The sequence below is a fragment of the Amphiprion ocellaris genome, chromosome 9 (assembly GCF_022539595.1).
Source record: "Amphiprion ocellaris isolate individual 3 ecotype Okinawa chromosome 9, ASM2253959v1, whole genome shotgun sequence".
Lineage (NCBI taxonomy): Eukaryota > Metazoa > Chordata > Actinopteri > Pomacentridae > Amphiprion > Amphiprion ocellaris.
The window spans coordinates 20724530-20742991 of NC_072774.1; the positions used below are offsets into that span (position 1 = coordinate 20724530).

At 38.7% G+C, this 18462-nt stretch overlaps 1 protein-coding gene and 1 long non-coding RNA gene across 4 annotated transcripts; one reads left to right on the forward strand and one right to left on the reverse strand.

Annotated features, from left to right (window-relative positions):
• The first annotated feature begins 116 nt into the window (after positions 1-116).
• Positions 117-16453, forward strand: mtf1 (metal-regulatory transcription factor 1). 2 transcript variants are annotated; one of them, XM_023275993.3, is made up of 11 exons: positions 117-219; positions 1630-2136; positions 4635-4873; positions 6343-6474; positions 6733-6806; positions 7780-7913; positions 8657-8734; positions 9083-9185; positions 9269-9924; positions 11164-11233; positions 12589-16453. In XM_023275993.3, the coding sequence occupies exons 2-11, from the start codon at positions 1675-1677 to the stop codon at positions 13080-13082; spliced, it is 2442 nt and encodes an 813-aa protein (XP_023131761.1). In that variant the 5' UTR covers positions 117-219; positions 1630-1674; the 3' UTR covers positions 13083-16453. The 2 variants fall into 2 exon arrangements, with proteins under 2 accessions (XP_023131761.1, XP_054869650.1); XM_055013675.1 differs by lacking the exon at positions 117-219 and adding an exon at positions 1339-1450.
• A 38-nt stretch (positions 16454-16491) lies between these two features.
• LOC111572349 (uncharacterized) lies at positions 16492-17083 on the reverse strand. Of its 2 annotated transcripts, none has more exons than XR_002746465.2 (4): positions 16981-17083; positions 16861-16916; positions 16683-16784; positions 16492-16590 (listed from the first exon to the last, which is right to left on the reverse strand). It is a non-coding gene; the product is annotated as an uncharacterized LOC111572349 (long non-coding RNA). The 2 variants fall into 2 exon arrangements; XR_008602769.1 differs by having other exon boundaries at positions 16861-16927; positions 16981-17067.
• Between the last annotated feature and the right edge of the window lie 1379 nt (positions 17084-18462).

Sequence of the window (18462 nt, forward strand, 5' to 3'; positions counted from 1 at the left end):
AAATGAGAATACGCTTTCTTTCATCCAGTGTAATGAATCATTTCGCCGCATAAGTGTATTTTAAAAATCCCTTTTTATTTCCAATTCAGTGATACATAATTTCCCATAATTCTTTACGAATGGCTGCGAGGGTATGACGTTGTATGGTATCCTAGGGAGGGGATAGGAAGAAAGTGCTCCACATCTGAACCAAAGGAATAAGGCATAAATTTAACAAAGGTAAATGTATTTTAATGTCATTTCCTTTTAGTAGATGATCTTAAACGCTAACCTGGCGGCTTATTATTTGCTAACATTAAACGTATTATCCTTTTTGCAGGGAATATGTAATTTCAACTGTCGATAGTAAACGTTGCTAGCTAGCTGCTTAGCTTAGCTGTGAGCTAAATTGTTGCTACCTAGCGTAGCAGTGCATGTGTAGAGAAATAACTGGTATTTGACTTATCTAACGTATTGCTAACTAAACTGGCTTTTTAAAGCTATCTTTGGCTCACGAGCAAAAGGCAAATATGTTACTGTTATGTCGACTCTATAATCCTGTTTCAGAACGCGATATGTGTAACATAAACGACTTACGGTTTCAAAATCATATAGCAGCTAGCTAGCGACATACCTTTGAGGCTAGTAGCGATGTGATCAAGATGCACTCTATGAAATAATCACATCAATACGCGACCAGCGGCCAGTTAAACAGCTGGTTTACAGTGTACGAACAACAATTTGAGTACCGTGGCATCAAATTAGGATAACGTTTCTGCCTTGTAAGTCAAACGTCGTTAACTTTGCAGTTTCTGGATGTGTTTCGAGGCCACTATGTTTGTAAACGGCGCAGTGTTGTAAATGCTAGCTACCCATGTCGAGTATCAAAAAGTTAAGTGATATTGTCGTCTGAGTGTGACATCTTTCATACGTTACACATAACGTTTAATCAAAGCTAGCGGAAGCAATGTCTAGCGGACTGGAATCCATCAAGTCTGTCAGTTTTTTAGCCGAGTTCAGCCGTAGCTGTCGCGTGACTTCTGTCAATGGAAACAGAAAGTTCTTGATCTTGAAGTGTAGCTTTATTTTCTTCAAAGAGGGTTAATATGTAATATTATTACTGAGAAACATTCAGTCGTCTCTGTTGAAAATGTTTGGATTTCTTTTGGTTGAAACGCGTAGTTCTGCTCTTGCTGTAGGTGATCGTACATACGTTGGCATTTCGCATCGTGACGACCCCTTTCTAGTCACAGCACACAGATTTAAGGCTATGTCAATCAATGGTGGGAAATTGCCCCCAGCTGTGATAACAGGAAATAACGATGCCAGCTGTGCTTTCTAGGAGTTAAGTATTTTAATAGACCTCATGCTCAAGCCGAAATGTTTGAATTGGGTCGTGCGGCTTTTATTTTGAATGAACTGCGCTTATTTGGTCTGCTGCCATCCAAACTTCTCAGATCATTTAAGACAGGTTAACCATTTTATTCTTAAATATTTACTTTTACAGCTTAGCTTTTTATTTAGTGACACTTTAATCTAGAACTAATTGCCTCATCAGTGAAATGAGCAAATTTCTCTGTATTTGAATGAACTAACTGTATTGCTACACAAAGGAAATGCTGAAAATAATTAAACTAATTAATTTTTCAGGGTGTAACAATCTTCCCTGCCAAGGAAGGATAGGCACCAGGGACCATGAGTGAGAATGGCCCTCATACGGAGGCGTCCATGTACTTTGAGGTTGAGGTGGATCATCTGGAACGGGACGATGAAGAAGACGACAAGATCCACTTTGACAAAGATGATGACCTGATAGCTGAACCTTCGTCGTCCACTGGTCGGGTGTACGACCGCACCACAGTGCTCATCGAGCGGGACCCCATTCGTCTGGATGAGGAGGGTGAAGAGGAGGGTCACTGTGGAGGAGATGAAGAAGTCACCTTCTTAACTGAAGGGGAAGGTGATGGGGATGAGGAGGAGGGGTCTCTTGTCTTTATGGCCGACCCTGATGGGATGTCACAGGGTTATGTGCACCACACTATTTCTCCAGACCAGATCCAGTTCACGATAAATCCAGGCTCCACCCCCATGCCACGCAACATAGAGGGGGCTACGCTTACTCTGCATTCTGAGTGCCCAGAGACCAAGCAGAGAGAGGTGAGCAGAATTAAATGCATCTCTTCCAAATGTAAATTATATACAACTGCTAAACACTGATGTAATGTGTACAATGTGCCTGTTGGGTTACAAGGGCTCTTATGGTTATTTTTAGAGTATCGCATGGCTATGGTTGGTTACTACTAAAGTAATTGCTTGCGTTTGTTTGTGGAATCTCTTCCGGTCATTTCAACTAATTGCTCAGCAGAACAGCAGATGGTTTAGAGATTTTTGTGCCACACCTAATTGTCTTCCAGACTGTAAGCTGCATAATGTAACATTACAGCATGCTTCTTACACTTGCTGTTTAGTTGTGAAATTTGAAGTACAGTTGCAAATATGGTAATGTGCTGCAATGTTTTTCATGGTAAGATTTGCCAGCAAATTGATCCTGGTTGCTCTTTTGACTTAAGTAGACGTTAGCATCTCACTACTCCAAATAGCGTCCCATCTTGATTAGTGGAAGTGAACCATACAGTAAACCCTTCTGATAGAAAGTGTGCACTGGCTAAGCCGCTGTTCTAATATGAGGCAGGTTGCTAAAACACACTGCTTCATCCTCTGTCAACAGCTCAATCTTGTATTTAGTCAGTTTTTAAACAAAAAAAGATATATAAGTTAGGGTCAAATGCACATTTGTAAGGACAGTTACTGAAACATGTTTATTCTCTCTTATTTTGAAATTGTGGCATTTTGTGGCTTTTTGTCAGTAATACGAAAATAGACAATATTTCCATCACAACTTCAAAATCAAAATGGTTCACCACTGTTCTGTGGACTCAGTCATAAAGAAATGCATACTATTGTTTGTGTATTTGCATCCACTTTTCAGTGAAAATTGATTGTTGACACGAGTTTGAGGGCACAGGGTAATGTCTTTGTCAAGTAAAGTAAATGTAGGTCTCTGTAAACTGCTAACATTACTAAACAAACAAAATATAAAATGTCATGTGAATGTGTAAAATAGAAAGTGCACACTAAGGTGTGCCGGAGTTTCCCAGGATTTGTTGGTGTTACAGCTGTATGCCAAGCCCTGTGTATTATTCAAGCTGGATGTCATGTTTCATTGTCTTGGGTACCGTGATCATGTTTGCATTGTTGTTTGGAGGTGTTCCGTGAACATTAGTGAGCTGTTGTCTTGGCATTGTTAAAACATTATGACTTAATTTATCACGACTTTATTTTTCATTACTTCTACAATCGCAAAATGAATTTCTCTAAGGACAGTAAAGTAAACCATTTAATTAAGGTAATTCACCACCCCTTGGCGGAAGTGCACACACCTGAAAACCGAAGGAATAACTAACAAAATAATGGTGCATCTTGCTGCTTTTTCAAATATTATTTTGAATTCTGCACATAAAACTAGCAGTGTGTACTGTATAATATTTTTTTTTTCAACAGATGTTAAAAAACAATCTAATGATGATTGCCATCGAGCACTTAGTGGTATTGCCGTGGTTTCACAAAAACCATTTAATGTGTAATGGATTGGTCTTTCCCACTGTGCATGTGGGTGGCCAATGCATGCAATGCAATGCTCTGTCACAGTGATCAAATTGATGGTGTAGAAGGGTCATGATGGTGTGGGAGATGAATACAGTTCTGATCTACTAGCCTTATCAGGCTTCCACAGTGGCTTTGCATGGACATTTGCTTAACAAATGATCTCTTTCACACACTAATATAAAAATGAATGGCTTTAGACAACAATCACTGAGATTAATGTTCGTCAGTAAGACTAAAAGCTCTATGAACTGTGTATCATGTTTATTGTTTATATAGTGAAGTAGATTGTCTTACTAGGTGTGTTGGAGAATATGTTTTTAAATTAAGCCATATGACTGGAAGGTTGATTTGAACAGGTTATATGATGGTTTCACCGATGCATCAAGTATTTTAGTTATGTCAGTTGCTATGCCTTTATGTAAATTGTGAAACAATTATTTTTTTATAAGACCTAAAAGAGGAATAGGATAAGAAATTACAAGGATTATGGCAACTAAGAAAGGGGATTCTCTTGTCAGCAGGCCAACCACAAGCTTACTCTTTGTGGCTTTGTGTTTGCTACATGATAGCATTTTTCTAAGGAGAGAACGGGCTGCTTTCATTCACATTGCCCCAGGGTGATTGAGTGAGAGGAGAGCAGTAGCCACACTGCAATAGACATCAGTGCTGTGAAACAGAATTGGCTGGGATGTATTGCATGGGGGGTTAGTCATCATTGCTGTCCTTTATGCTCACCCGCTTCATGTACTGATGGGTAGCTGAGTCACTGAGTTCACGTCCCCTCTGAAAGGTCACAGTGATTCAGGCTGTCACTTCATCATATGGTTAGGCTGGTTACTTCTGAGCTGAAGTAACAATTTCTTTCTTTCATTTAAAAAAATGTTGGATTAAGTTAAATATATTTTAAGAGAGCTGATGTGAACCTTTATCTTTTGCTCAGGATGATTTTAAAGCATTTAACTTACTTGGACACTTTATTCTTCTATCAGGTAAAGCGCTACCAGTGCACATTTGAAGGCTGCACAAGGACATACAGCACGGCAGGAAACCTGCGAACACACCAGAAGACACACCGAGGCGAGTACACATTCGTGTGTAATCAGCAGGGCTGTGGAAAGGCCTTCCTCACCTCTTACAGCCTCAAAATCCATGTGCGTGTTCACACCAAGGAGAAGCCATTTGAGTGTGATGTGCAAGGCTGTGAAAAGGCCTTCAACACACTATACAGGTGAGGCTTCGCACATCTTTGTTGTTGTGTTTCTCTTCTTGTTGCTGTTGTTACAGTGCTTTGGAAACTTTAAAGCAAGTCCAGATCATTATCATTACTGTAGATTCTGTTTTCAGTATTTTGTTTGTCAGAGTGGGGATTGAGAATTCATTCAGAGTGGCATTAAAGGCCAAAAAAAATTATCAAAATAAATATCAGTAAAGGACAACATTGTGTCAAGCCATAAATTGCTCCTGTCCTGCACTAATTTGAGTGGTGGATAAAACTTGTCATAAATTTTAAAGTGAATGTCTTAACTTACAAAATTTGTGAATATAATTGAAATCACTAATTGTCTTATATTTTGTATGGAGGTGTGTTGTGTGTTAGCAGTTGTTTTTTTTCTGACAACATTCAATATTTTCGAGTATGTTCCTTTTAGCCTTAAAGTCTCAGATCTATCTGTTATCCAAAGAATAGATGCAAAAATACACAACTTGAAAAAATGAACAGAATCCTTTAACCCTTTGATGCATAGACCACATGAGGAGATACCCATTTTCCATTGGATTTGGGTCACTTTTGACCCAGGTTATGCATCAAAGGGTTAAAGAAATACCAAGAAGAAACAGAACGATGTAATGTCCAGGTTCTGTGTCCTTTTTGCTCTTCTTCTTTAAGTGATAGTCATTCCATAATTACCCATTCTCCTTAAGTTAAGATACCAGATTAATCCACACACATACAACTTGGACATAGTGCCACTAACATAAAATTGATTCACAAGAAATACTTATACTTGAAATTAACATGTAAAGTTCTGAGTTTTTTTTTAAACTGCAGTGTAGTTCCATTTCTTTTTTTCTTTTTCTGTTTTTTAAAGATATTTTTGACAGAAATAGGCCAGACTGCAATTTTAGGGGTTGACCATGAGAGGGGGAATGTAAAAAGTGCTGCAGCAGATGTCTTGACACCTTAATGGAGTATGGCAGTTTTGATAGATCATTAGCGCCAGTCTGATATGACTCCATTAAGATGAGAAAACAGTGACAGCCATTTCTATTCTGTCCAAAGCCAGACATCTTAATAATTCTTAGTATTTTAACCATATAGATTTTGCTGTAATCTCAGTCTGCATCTGAGCTTTTTGATTTGTATTGGTTCAGTTACTATGACAACATGTCTGGAACTTGGTGAAGCTTTGCAATCAACATCGTCTCCTTGTTAGAGGCTGTTACTCAAAGCACCCAGCCAATGTCTTACATGAATGGATTGTCTTTTTAATGCCATTACTTTCTCCCATGTCACTCAGACTGTCCTATTCTACCACCTTGAATGAGTGCAAGCTGACTTTTGCACATGCTTTTTAGACATTTTAAAATGAATTGCAACAGGAATCAACACATGCTGTTTAGTACCAGTGTTTGCTTTGATTCTCTCCCAAAGTCTCCCATTGTGGTGTAATGAAACACACTTGATTGTCTCTGCAGACTAAAAGCACACCAGAGACTTCACACCGGCAAGACGTTCAATTGTGAATCAGAGGGATGCACAAAGTACTTTACCACGCTCAGCGATCTGAGGAAGCACATTCGCACACACACTGGGGAGAAACCATTCCGGTGAGGATTTCCATAATCACACCAGGTTTAAGCCACTCCTAGGTGCAGATGAAGAAACTGTACTTCTTTGAATCTGTTAAAATGTTTGCTTGAGTGCACAAATAATTGAGTATTTTTCATATTAAAACAAAAGGGGTGCAGTTGCATTGCTTTACTGGGGATGAATTTTCTAATTCTCTCTTGAAAATTCAGAGTTTTCTGTTTGCATTTGATTTTAAGCAATTCTGTCATGATTTTGTTTTCTATCTTTCCCCTTAGGTGTGACCATGATGGCTGTGGCAAAGCCTTTGCTGCAAGTCATCATCTAAAAACACATGTACGGACACACACAGGTATATATTATTGGCTAGTTTTATGTACCCTTAATTTATCTAGGAACCGAGCACATGTTTGTGTTATTTTTATCTCTGCCTAATTTGCATTGACATTGTTGCCAGTGCCTCACAGTTTATTTGAATGGCCTCATCTGGAGGATTTTTCCTATATCCAACAACTTATGAATGCAGTTTGAAGAGCAGTAATTGAAAAGGCTTTGCCAGTGTGCACTTGTACTGATTGATTAATAACTCAAGCAAGAGTTCAAGCTCTCTGCTTAAATGCTTCAGTGCTTGTTCTTGGGGGACAAATTATTTTTGCAAAGTGGCAGCTTCTGAACATATTCCAGACTACTCACTGTTTTCAGGTAATTTCTAATAAGTAATTCTTGTAGGTTTACTTTCTTAAATAAGGATGCAGTAGTAGTATGTGGCCAACTTATTAATGTCATGAACATTATCTGATTCCTCTCAAGGACAATTGACATTAGTTTGTTATATTGCCAAAGTTTAAACAGATCCCTCTGTTGGATTGAGATAAAAGTGAAACGTTAGACTCTGTGTCCAAACTGAACAGAAGGGATGGGTTTTCCATTTAGACAAAAATAGAGGCTAGATCCATCGCAATATGCTGTTGGATTTTTAAATCAAGGTACAGTCAATAGCCCCTTCCTGGCATGGAGACAGCAGTTTCTTCTGCTTAATTGTAACGTGAACGTTTTTATTTAATACCTAGGTAAGGCTTTTGCTCAACTTGCTGCAGGGCACCCCATTGTTTTCGTGTATGAAATAAGGATGTGTAGGCACATTGTCCATATCTGCAATAACTCATAGTAGCATTTCTTTGTTATATTTTCTTCCAGGTTATTAATAATGTTGCAGTCTTGAGCTTAGTTGACTGGGGGGTTTTTTGCAAGGTAGAAAACGTAAAGAATCGTAAAGATTATCCTTTACCGTATTTTATTGTCCCCCATTTCTACTTGTTCTCTAGGGGAGAAGCCATTCAACTGTCCTAGTGATGGCTGTGAGAAGACTTTTAGCAGCCAGTACAGTCTGAAGAGTCACATCCGGGGCCATGACAAAGGACAGCCCTTCACTGTCACCCTCACCCATCCGCTCTCTGAAGTAAGTCACAGCACAAGTACTGTAAAAAATGCCAAGTCACAACCAGCCTTTGAGAAACATCCACAGGAGTCCTGTATGTTTTTCTTATAAATGAATGGCCTGCTGTCCACTCTCACACTCCGTATCAGTCTATGCACGGAGGTGCGGAAATGATGAATTGGCCTTCAGAGCTGACAGTGATCTTGTTCTCATGCCTGTGAGCACTAAGATACTGTGCTCCTCCTATTATTGACTTTATTAAAAACCTGAAAATTTTGATCTACTGTGTCTTGAAATCCAGTGTGCCTTTTGGTGTTGCGTGCAGTCTTAGGATAATTCACTTACAGATATTCATATAAACAGCATTTGTGTTATGTTCTTACACATCATGGCTAGTTTTGTTACCCAATGGATGGCATCCTAAACTGCCTTTCGCCCCAAAACATGAGCTACAATCTTGCATGATGTCAATATTTAGATGGCTGCAAAGAGTTTAATAAAGGGGGTTGGCACTACCATCAAGTGAATCTTCTCATAACTTTTATTATAAGGAAGGAATGGTCGGTTTTAGCTTTAGATCAACTATTGCTTATCAGGAATAATTTATCAATTCTTTCCTTACCTGGTAGACTACCTTTCTATTGGATTTTAATATTTTCTTACAGGTGTTGCATTTTTTCAGTCATATCTTGTTTGCATGACTAAACACTTGATCCCATTGCAGTGGCATTTTTAATTAGGACCAATTCATCTCTTAATTACAGGATGCAAATCATTCACTGTGCCTCAGTGACTTGAGCCTGATCTCCACAGACTCGGAGCTACGAGAAAACATTCATAATGTAAGTCTGGATTTTTCTTGCATTTCCATTGAACATGTAGAGGCGCTGTCAAGATTAGCAGTAAAACTGTCAATTAAAAAGCAGGTATTTTAGGCCTCTCGTTTCAGTGGTTATTTTACATTCACTGTAGTAAAACTGTAGCAGTAAAACAAGAATTGCTGCGTATTTGAAAGCTTCTCCACTAATATATATATATATATATATATATATAATATAAAAATAGTTTTATTATCATTGTAACAATATTATTCACTGTAATAAAAATGTAACATTAAAACAAGAATTTCTGTCTTTTAAAACTTCTTAATGACACTTAAAGCATTTTTGTTAATTTTATTCTTATTACAGGCTCAAAATATGGACCTCAGCAATGTCACACCTGTCAAGATATTTGAGCTCATGTTCCAGAGTCCTGACAACAGTATCAGCCAAGATGATGCCCGTCCCAACGGTAAGAACATTTTATTTAAGGTGTGTTATCTTGAACCATAATAATTGTTCTCGTTCTGATGGGATCTTCATTTTCTCCTTCAGAGAGCCTTGCTGAACCCTTCAGCCTAGAGACCCCCACCCATTTGGGAGTGACTGATGCCTCGCCTCTCATCTCTTTCTCTATCAGTCCTACCTCCTCATCTTCCTGTTCCCACACCACTGCAGTCATGGAGGCTTCTTCCCAGCTCCGTAAGAGCTCTTCCTCTCAGGCCTCCACCCCTGCCACTGTCACTGCTACTGTCGACTCCACCCAGCCGCCCCCTTTCGTGCAGTTAAGTGGGCCTCAGCAGATCTCAGATCCCCAGGCTTCTGTTCAGCCACCAGACCATGTCACCCCACAGCATTTTGTGGCACTGCCACCCTCATTCCTCCAGCCAGATAGTGCTACACAGACCACTCCTTTACCACCAGCCATGTCTGCTCCCCCTTCAGTGGCTTCTGCACTGACCACCACAACACCAGGCCATGCTGCTGCTGTTGTTGCAGCTACCACAATGGATGCTTTAGCTGCTGTGGCTCAACCTGTGCCTTTGGCCAGCAATCCTGTCCCCAACTCTGGCCCTGGTCTGGCTCCCACCCCTGCCACCATCACCATAGCGCCCACCCAGAACCTAATGCAGCCCAGCCTAGTCATGTCTGACCAGAACCTCCAGTGGATCCTCAGCAGTGCTGCCAACAACCAGCAAACAGAGCAAGCAGTGAGTAATGTTCTCACATAGTGTTTTCACAGAAAAAATTGAGACTCAATCTGTACTTGCGTTAATGTTGTGATATATTCTTAAGCTTAAAAGTAGGTCTGGGTGATAACGATATGCACCGGCGATAGACACTAACAACAAGAAAATTATGTGATTACATTTTGATAGTTTCATTTAAATGCATTAGATGCAAACTGTCATGAAAGCTCATAACAAAAAAGCAATGTTAGGTGGTTGCATGAACAAACCTCAAGAAAGAAAATAGTCTATCATATCCTCTGATAGCCTCTGTCACTCCCCTCAATACACTGGTCTCCCACTAGTTAATGACTGCCGGAGCCTCTTGTCACCTCTGAAGTTGTGGCTGGGGGAACCAGCGACTGCCCCTGCAAGACAGGCTTAGCAGTTAAATACACAAATGATGGTGTGTCCCCCAAATGCCTTCATCTAAGCAACGCACACACACTCGCCTGCCCCAAGGACTGGCAGAGTAGACATTGGTGGCCTGATTCAGGATCTCTATTCGAGTGATACCTGGTTCTGGCCAGCCACTGGGAACTTACACCTCAGTGAAATGTAGTTCTTTCACCTTAGTTGCCCTCAGTGCATCTCCTAGTTTTATCTGCGTTTCTTAATTTAATATGTATGAAGGTGAGATTATTTTCATTTCGATGTAGTTTTTCAAAATGTTTTTAATTATTGCGTTAACATTATAATGATTACCTGTGTACCTCGATAAATTGGCTGAAGTGGTTGCATTCAAAGTAAGTTGGTTCAATTCAAAATATACATTTTTGCTCTGGCCTTAATTAATATTGGTATTTTTAAAATTCTTAATAATTATCAATATTGACTATAATTAAACATTTCATTGTGATAGACTTTTCAGCTATACCGCCCACCCCTACTTCAAAGCACATTTCTCCATGTTTGAAAGTGGGGATTATATGCATTTTATTTGTCTTCTTTCGTATGCGTTATTCATTTTAGAGGGTTAGGTAGCAAAAATCTTAACTATAAATGTAACAAATGTAAGTAAATCAGTAGGGTAAACTGTTGTTCTTTTAGATATATATGTAGTCAATTCAGTACAGCGAGTGGAGAAAGATAATGGGATTGCTGTTTTATCATTACTTTTTATTATAACCCAAACACACACCAGCCACATGACAGTATCCTGGTGTGTCTCCAGCTTTATGCTTTACCTGCTTGAACTTGATTTCCAATGTCTGTTCACAGCCGCATCAAGGAGCTCCAAAAGTGGAAAAGGTTTTCTTCACTACAGCCATACCAGTGGGGGGAAACCCTGGTAAGTCAGTGTGTAGAAAATTATTGTATTTGTTCATGCTGTTGAGGCCAGAAGACTTTAATAAAATCATAAATTTGTTTTGCTACCCAGTGGAGTACTTAGCCCTAACAGGATTAATTAATTAGTAGGTTGTCAAATTGATTCTTAGCTCCTCTAAGATGCTGTCACTGTGAATTATTATACAGATGCAATTCCATGATCCCTAATTAATTCACAATGCTAGAACATGTTGAACATGTCCCATTGAATTTTGTTAAATTGACAGGAAGTGTAACAGTCCAAATATTCAGGATCTACAAGAAGTATTGTTGACATGAGGATGACTTTGATCAACCTAAATACATCAAGTCTTTTCTCCGTGTTGGGGCCTTGATGGAAATAGCGATACCATCATAGGTTGGATAATGATTGGTTTTCATCATTGATTAATGAATCTGTTTTTTTTTTTAAGTAATAGATTATCTTATAAAATTCCAGAAAAACCTAAACAGGAAAAAAAGATTTGACCAATCCTTTTTAAATTTTTTTTATTTTGTCTTTTATATTATCAATTTAATTTTTTGTCTCTGACTACAGATGTTCTCATAAAAGTTAACTGGTAGAGTTGGTTTGTGGTCACATGCTTTAATGGTGGTCAGTTGATGATCATTTGATGAGAAAATATATCTCTCCATTACATTGTGTACTCAGTTACTAAGTATAACCAAAGCTACATTCACATTACGTACACTACTAGTCAAAAGTTTGGAGACACAATGTCATTAAATGTTTTTTCTTTATTTTCATGACTATTTACATTGTAGAGTCTCACTGAAGGCACCAAAACTATGAATGAACCCATATGGAATTATGTGCTCATCGAGAAAATGCCAAGAGTGCACAAAACAGTAATCAAAGCAAAGGGTTTCTATTTTGAAGAATCTAAAATATAAAACATGTTTTGACTTATTGCACACTTTTTTGTTTACTACATAGTGTACATACATTTTCATTTTGAAACAATAACTGTTTCTGTCCAGGGCACTTAAACACAATAAATTCATCAGCATCCGAACTAACATGCCTAAAAACACAGATCAGATGACTATTCATGTATACTGGCCATCCACATGCCGGTGTAAGTAGGATTCACATGTTTGGTTGCTTAGTTGTAAATACTACAGAGGAAGAACAGTAACTGTGAAAAGTAAGACCAAAGATTTCTTTGCTACACCTTTGACAATTTTGCATTAACTCTACTGACTCTTCTTTGCAGTCAATTATAGATGAATGACACCTTCTTCGAAGCAATTGGTAATTTCTCACCTCTTGCACTGGCCTCTAAGACTCGACCTAAAGTTGTGTTTCTGTTTTAGGCAACTCGGTCCAACAGATTGGCCTCAGCCTGCCAGTCATCATCATCAAACAGGAGGAATCCTGCCAGTGCCATTGTGCCTGCAGGGACTCTGCTAAAGAAAAGAATGCAAAGAGTTTCTCCTCCGTTGTTTCAGCCCCAGCACAGCAGCAGCCACCAGATCCCCCTCCCCCACCACTATCAGAGCCTCCACACCATCCAACCACTTCATCATCCTCATGCTGCCTCCCCAAGTCTCCCTCCAAGGTGGGTGACGCGAGGCTGGAGGCCCCCTCCTCTTCAGCTTCTTCTTCTTCTTCATCTTCTTCCTCCACAGCTCAGACATTCTCAACGATCGTGAGCAGCACTGCCACGAACCCGCCTTCATCTGACGGGTTAGCCAGTATGGACGTCTCAGACTTCCTCTCCCTGCAGAGCCCCGAGACAGCTGCCAATATTGAGGCTCTGCTGCTGGTCGCAGATGACTTCAACATGGCCACCGATGGCACTCCTTAGAAGAACTGCTTTCTGAGTCTGGCACCATGTGTTTGTCTGTTGCACCCACGCATCCACAAGCATAGATTCCACCTACACCTTGAGTCATTCTCCAAAGTGATGCTTCTTCCTTCACCCTATATAGTGTGTACATCAAACCGCCTGTACCTGCAGTGCATTCTCTTCTGTATGGCACTGTGCAACATATATATACAAACTATGAATAACTTTTCTGTTGAGTCTCATTGCAGTAGTTGAGTTTTTTTAGAAACGGGATTAGTTTGCTTATTGAGATTTAGCAACTTTAACGCTCATTAATGCAGGGAAAGGGCAGTCGATCCTTTTGTTCAAAACAAAAAACCTGTATATAATAATCCTCAAGATGTCCACTCTGAATTGATTGAAACAAGTGAGTGTTGTCCAAGCACTGATAATTTTAGAGTTCCATTCTCCTGGCTGGAAGGTCACACACCTCAGCAGGGAAACAAAACTCCTCTGTATATCCTTGTACTGTACTACAGGTCCTAACACATTCTTAAAGCTGGTATGCAACTGACTAGAATGCACTGTATATTAGAGGAATTTGCTATAATTTTACTCAAGCATTGCTCTCAGCAGGAGTTTTGGAGCTGGCAACACAGCCCCTCATATAGCTGATAAGTAATATGAAGTAATTTCCTCATTTTTTTTTTTTTATGTTTTGTTTTTAGAGCAATTAGTGTAGTCCTTAAAATGTGATGATTCTTTTCTATTTGTTTGGACAGCTATTTACTAATTGAGAGAAGAACCTGTGATCAGATCTGCCTGTCTTTTGAAATGACCTAAGTCAGTACATCAATAAGTTGCCTATAACTTAAACTAACTTAAAATTGTATATGTTAATTTATTTAAATGCTTGATTCTTTCATTATACTGGTAATACTATCATCTTCGAGATAGCAGAAAAAATATATTAATTTATTCCAATCATTTGTTGTATTTTTAAGTTGAGCTGTTTTTTGTTCTTTTTAGTTACTGAATTGTTTTCCCTTTTAGAACGTAATGGGTATTGCTTAAAGGAAGTTTGAGAAAAGAGGCACCTATAGTCGACTGCACAGTGAAGCAAATTATCTTCTGGGATCTGCTTGTTTGCAAAGATTGTCCATAATTAAACAGTAAGGAACTACTGTCAACATCCCATGTTTTTTTTAGGGTTGTGACCCTCTCAGGGATGCATCAAGTCATAACTGATCCTGGTTCCCCTAATTTGTTACTCAGACATGCGTTTTCTTTACCAGATGTCCCACACTTGCAGTAGCCCTACGTTTTGCTGCACTCTTCCCTGTTTATTGCACACTAACTTGTAAAGCGAGTAATCCGACAGCTTGTTAGCTGAGGTGCAGCACCACTACAGACTTTTTGTATACAACTGCTGTAAAGTAGCATTTAAAAGATGGTGTCCTGGCGACAGTGTAAATATAATACATTTTAGTGTAAACATGTTTGAGAAACTTGTAGATTATTCTAGAATTTGTATTTTTGTATAGATTTTTGGATTACTAACTCTCAGAGTTTGGAGCTAATGTACACTCTCTATCCTTTCCTTCTTCCGCCTGTCACATTTATGCAGAAGATTGCAGAAGAGTTTTTTGCTGTGTTTAGTTGAATAGTTCTACAAGCAACTGTGCTTCTGTACAGTCCCTATAGTAACAAGTTGTATGTAACACATAGCCTCCTGCTCAGAGTATAATTTAACAGTATTGTTTCACATGGGACACAATGCAATGATGACAAAGCAAAGGCATTATGGCCTGTAAATTAGAGTGTAGAGCTACTTGGCCTTACAACATGAACTGTTCTGTGAGCCTCCTTGCCTTGACAGTCTCTGTTTCAGACACTGACATATTGACACTCATCTCCACTGACTCTCAGGCGATCACTTCCAGCAGCAGATCACACTGAGGAAAAAGCGCTGAAACTGATAACGTTGTATTGTTTTCCAACTGTAATGTTTGGAAAGTCTAATGGATATGCAGCATCCTGCTAAAATATAGTCGATACATAACTGATGCGGATGACGTGATTCTGCATTTTAATTCCAGGTTGTAGGATCATACCAAACTGACGACCCTGTCACTTCAAATCGGGATATTTCTTTGTCTTTTTGCCATAATGTAGGAGCAGAGCTTTCCCTTGAGTCACAGGTGCCCTGAAGGCAGTAGATTGATTACAAGAGGCTCCTGTTGCACATTTTGTGTTTGAAACCATTCCACATATGCAGCATTTGATATTTGGAGTGTCAAAGTCTAAAGTTGGCTCCATTTGGATTATAAATTATAATTAAGTGTCCCCGTTTAGACTCTCTAAACACTTACTGCCAAGAGTCAGGCACGTACATCATTATACATTCTCATAACTGCATACTGTCAATGAACACAACTATGCAATTTAAGGTGTGGCATTCACAAGTTTAAATACCAGTTCCAACAAAAAAGTTTATTAATGCCTCTCTCCATGAAATGATATTCAGTTTCAAATTGTACGCCAAACTCCAATGGCAAAAATGTGCATTTCCAGTGCATTGATTTTTAAGCATGCTTGTGGGGCTTCAGTATATTGCATTTCATATTCTACACTGTGGTGTGAATCTGAGCTTTGTAGTGCAACCATTAAGTACTGTTCCCATGAATGTCACCCCACAATTATTATTTTATGTGCGGTTTTGCCTCTGAGGTAACTGGTTTAAAACCAACTGAATCTGTTTGAGGGAGTATGTTGGCGAATGAATGGTTCTGTTTTAAGAATTACTTTGGTCAAATGTACGCAATGTTTTCCTTTTTTTATTTCAAGACTTTGTGGTGGATGTGTTTCATTGAGCTCACTCCATTTATGTAGTTCATCTCAGCCTTTCCACTTACTTAAAGATGACTTGTGTTTTATTTGTTGGCTTTCACCTTCACCAATGAGAGTCTGACTTACTGCTGCCAATATTTGTTTTAACCATTAAGCAGAGACATGGTTTTTGACTTGTGGCCCTGGTTTGTCTGTCCGATGTTTGCCTGTAAAAGGTGACGTCGGCAAATCACAGATGGTGACATTTGTTTGGAAGCAGATTGATCAAACATAAAGCCAGAGTATTTTTGTTTTTTGGGGGAGAATTGAGATCCAGAATTTCTGCCATCTCCAACATTTTTCCAAATAGGCAATATTTAACAAAAATGAGTCAAAAAAGAAACTATATGCTTCCAAAGGAATGTCTTTACACCCAAAGAGTGAGGAATTGTTAAGGATTTGTATTTTTAAAGAATGTATAATGTGAAAATGTTTGCTTATGCTCGTTTCATATAAAATATAATAACTTTCTGAATTGAGAGCAATATAATATGAATAAAACCTTATCCTTGTCACTGAAATGTCATGTCTGATTGGTAAATGTGTTTTTAGAGTCAAATGCCTTGAAAGATATTTAATTACACCAAGTAGGAAAATGGGGTTCACAATCTTTGGTTCACTTCTGCAGGGGCAAGGACACATCTTGAAGAGATTTTCTCTGCAAAAAAAGAAAAAATATCAACCACAATTAGCTTTCAGAAGCTCCAATTGTTGAAACAGAATGCAATGAGATAAAACAGAAACGGTTACTTTTAGAACATCAGTCAGGTCCTTCAAGTCATTCAGGACTGTGTTGCACAGATTTATCTTCTCAGACAGAGTTCCCAGTCGGTCTTCCATATTATTCTCTTGCTGTAGAGGACAAATGTATTGGTCACATGACTGTTTGAACAGGCAGCCATGAACAAGTTTAACCTAAGACACTGACCTGTTTGCCATCTGAAACAGCATCCACAGTCACTGTATCCTCCGTATAATCTGAAACTGTTTAGAGACTGCTTCGAGAAGCATAGAGAATAAAAAAGGAGAAAAGTGCAAGTTATGTTACCTGTCTTTGAAGCCATGTTAGTCCTGCAGTCTCAGTGTTTCACACTGTTTTGCTTTCTGCGTTTTTAAATGGGTGCTCACAGGTGGTTGACATTTTTCTAATTGCTGGTTGATGAGCTGGACGAATAGGTGAAGAAGAAGGAATCGTGAATAGGCATCAGTGCTCTCAGTTTCTGCAGTATATACCATTATAGATTTCCAAAATGACATGTTGCCAACAACATGTTTATGTTTTCATTGAAAATACCAAACTGGAAAAAAGGGGGAAAAACATTATTGGTGTTTTGGTGTAAAATAAAAGAGAGAGACATAAAAAAAAACTTCATAAGGTTAAGCAGCTAAAAGGGTCCGTGTATTTATCTGGCAATTGGATCTTCCGTTCTGAAACGGGTACTGAAAAACAAAAAAGGAGTGGTTATTTGATTTTCGTTTTAAAATACAAAAATTTAAATTGAAATACAAGGCGTTTTTCCTTTTCATGATCAAAAAGGGATATGCGAAATTTTAAAAATGTTTTGATTTTTATTTTATATTTAGAATAACAAAAAAATAAAATCAGTAAGAGACAGAAACGAAAAAAGGTCCGTTTTTTTAATTTTCTGAGACCGGAAGTGGTCATCGGCAACTGTTGAGCCAAACGACAACAAGATTCTCAGAGGGCGGAGCCAGAGAGCAGTGATTGGTCAGACCATAGATAATGTAGAAGACAGCGCGTTAGCGTATCTAGTCTATGTACATCTATGGTCGGCACGTCTGGTAGCATCTCTGGCTGCTGTTGATCTTGTTTTTGGAGTAAAACACGGTAAGAAGATACATACTTCTAACCTGTAGCGTTGTTTTGTTGTACGTTAAGTCAACGACTTGTGAAGAGTTGTGTTTTGTCGTGTTTGAGCAGTTGGTCCGGACGCGTTAGCTTGCTAAGCGGCTAAGTTAGCTAGCGGGCTAATTAACACAGGTGGCTAACTTACCGCTGAACACCTGTGTTAGTTGCTGCCTGTCCGTCATTATTAGAATGACCTTCTCAACCTGTATTTCTCTGCTGTGTGTTTTAGCTTTTAAAAAAGTTATTTTACTTTAAGGTTAACTGAAAGTTAAAGGTGAACTGAAGTTTAACATTCAGCTGGTTTGAATTAAACAACGCTTAACTTAACATTGCGCAACATTACCTCTCTAAATCTCTATAATTTCATTAAATTCCTTGTCTCTTCCACTGCTCAAGTTCAATCCAGTATATAAAGTGACATAAATAATGAATAAACTAACAACCAGCCATTGTATTTATGTATTACTGTATGTATTTGTAGTAAAACATGAGTTGAAACATCCTACTTTTGGATCTAGAACTGCACAAGCCGTTCATTTTCAGTCACCTGACAAGTTAAACTCCCCTTTTTATGTGAGGTTGAAGCAGAAAGTCTGAGTTAATAAAGAAAGTTCTTTATAATTTGTGTTACCTGTTGTCTCTGACTGAGGCTTTAGTTTT

Coding starts and splice junctions, on each gene's coding strand:
- mtf1 (XM_023275993.3), top strand. CDS start 1,675: ATGAGTGAGAATGGCCCTCATACGGAGGCGTCCATGTACTTTGAGGTT. Junction 4,874..6,342: donor GCCTTCAACACACTATACAG/GTGAGGCTTCGC, acceptor TTGTCTCTGCAG/ACTAAAAGCACACCAGAGAC. Junction 9,186..9,268: donor AGATGATGCCCGTCCCAACG/GTAAGAACATTT, acceptor TTTCTCCTTCAG/AGAGCCTTGCTGAACCCTTC.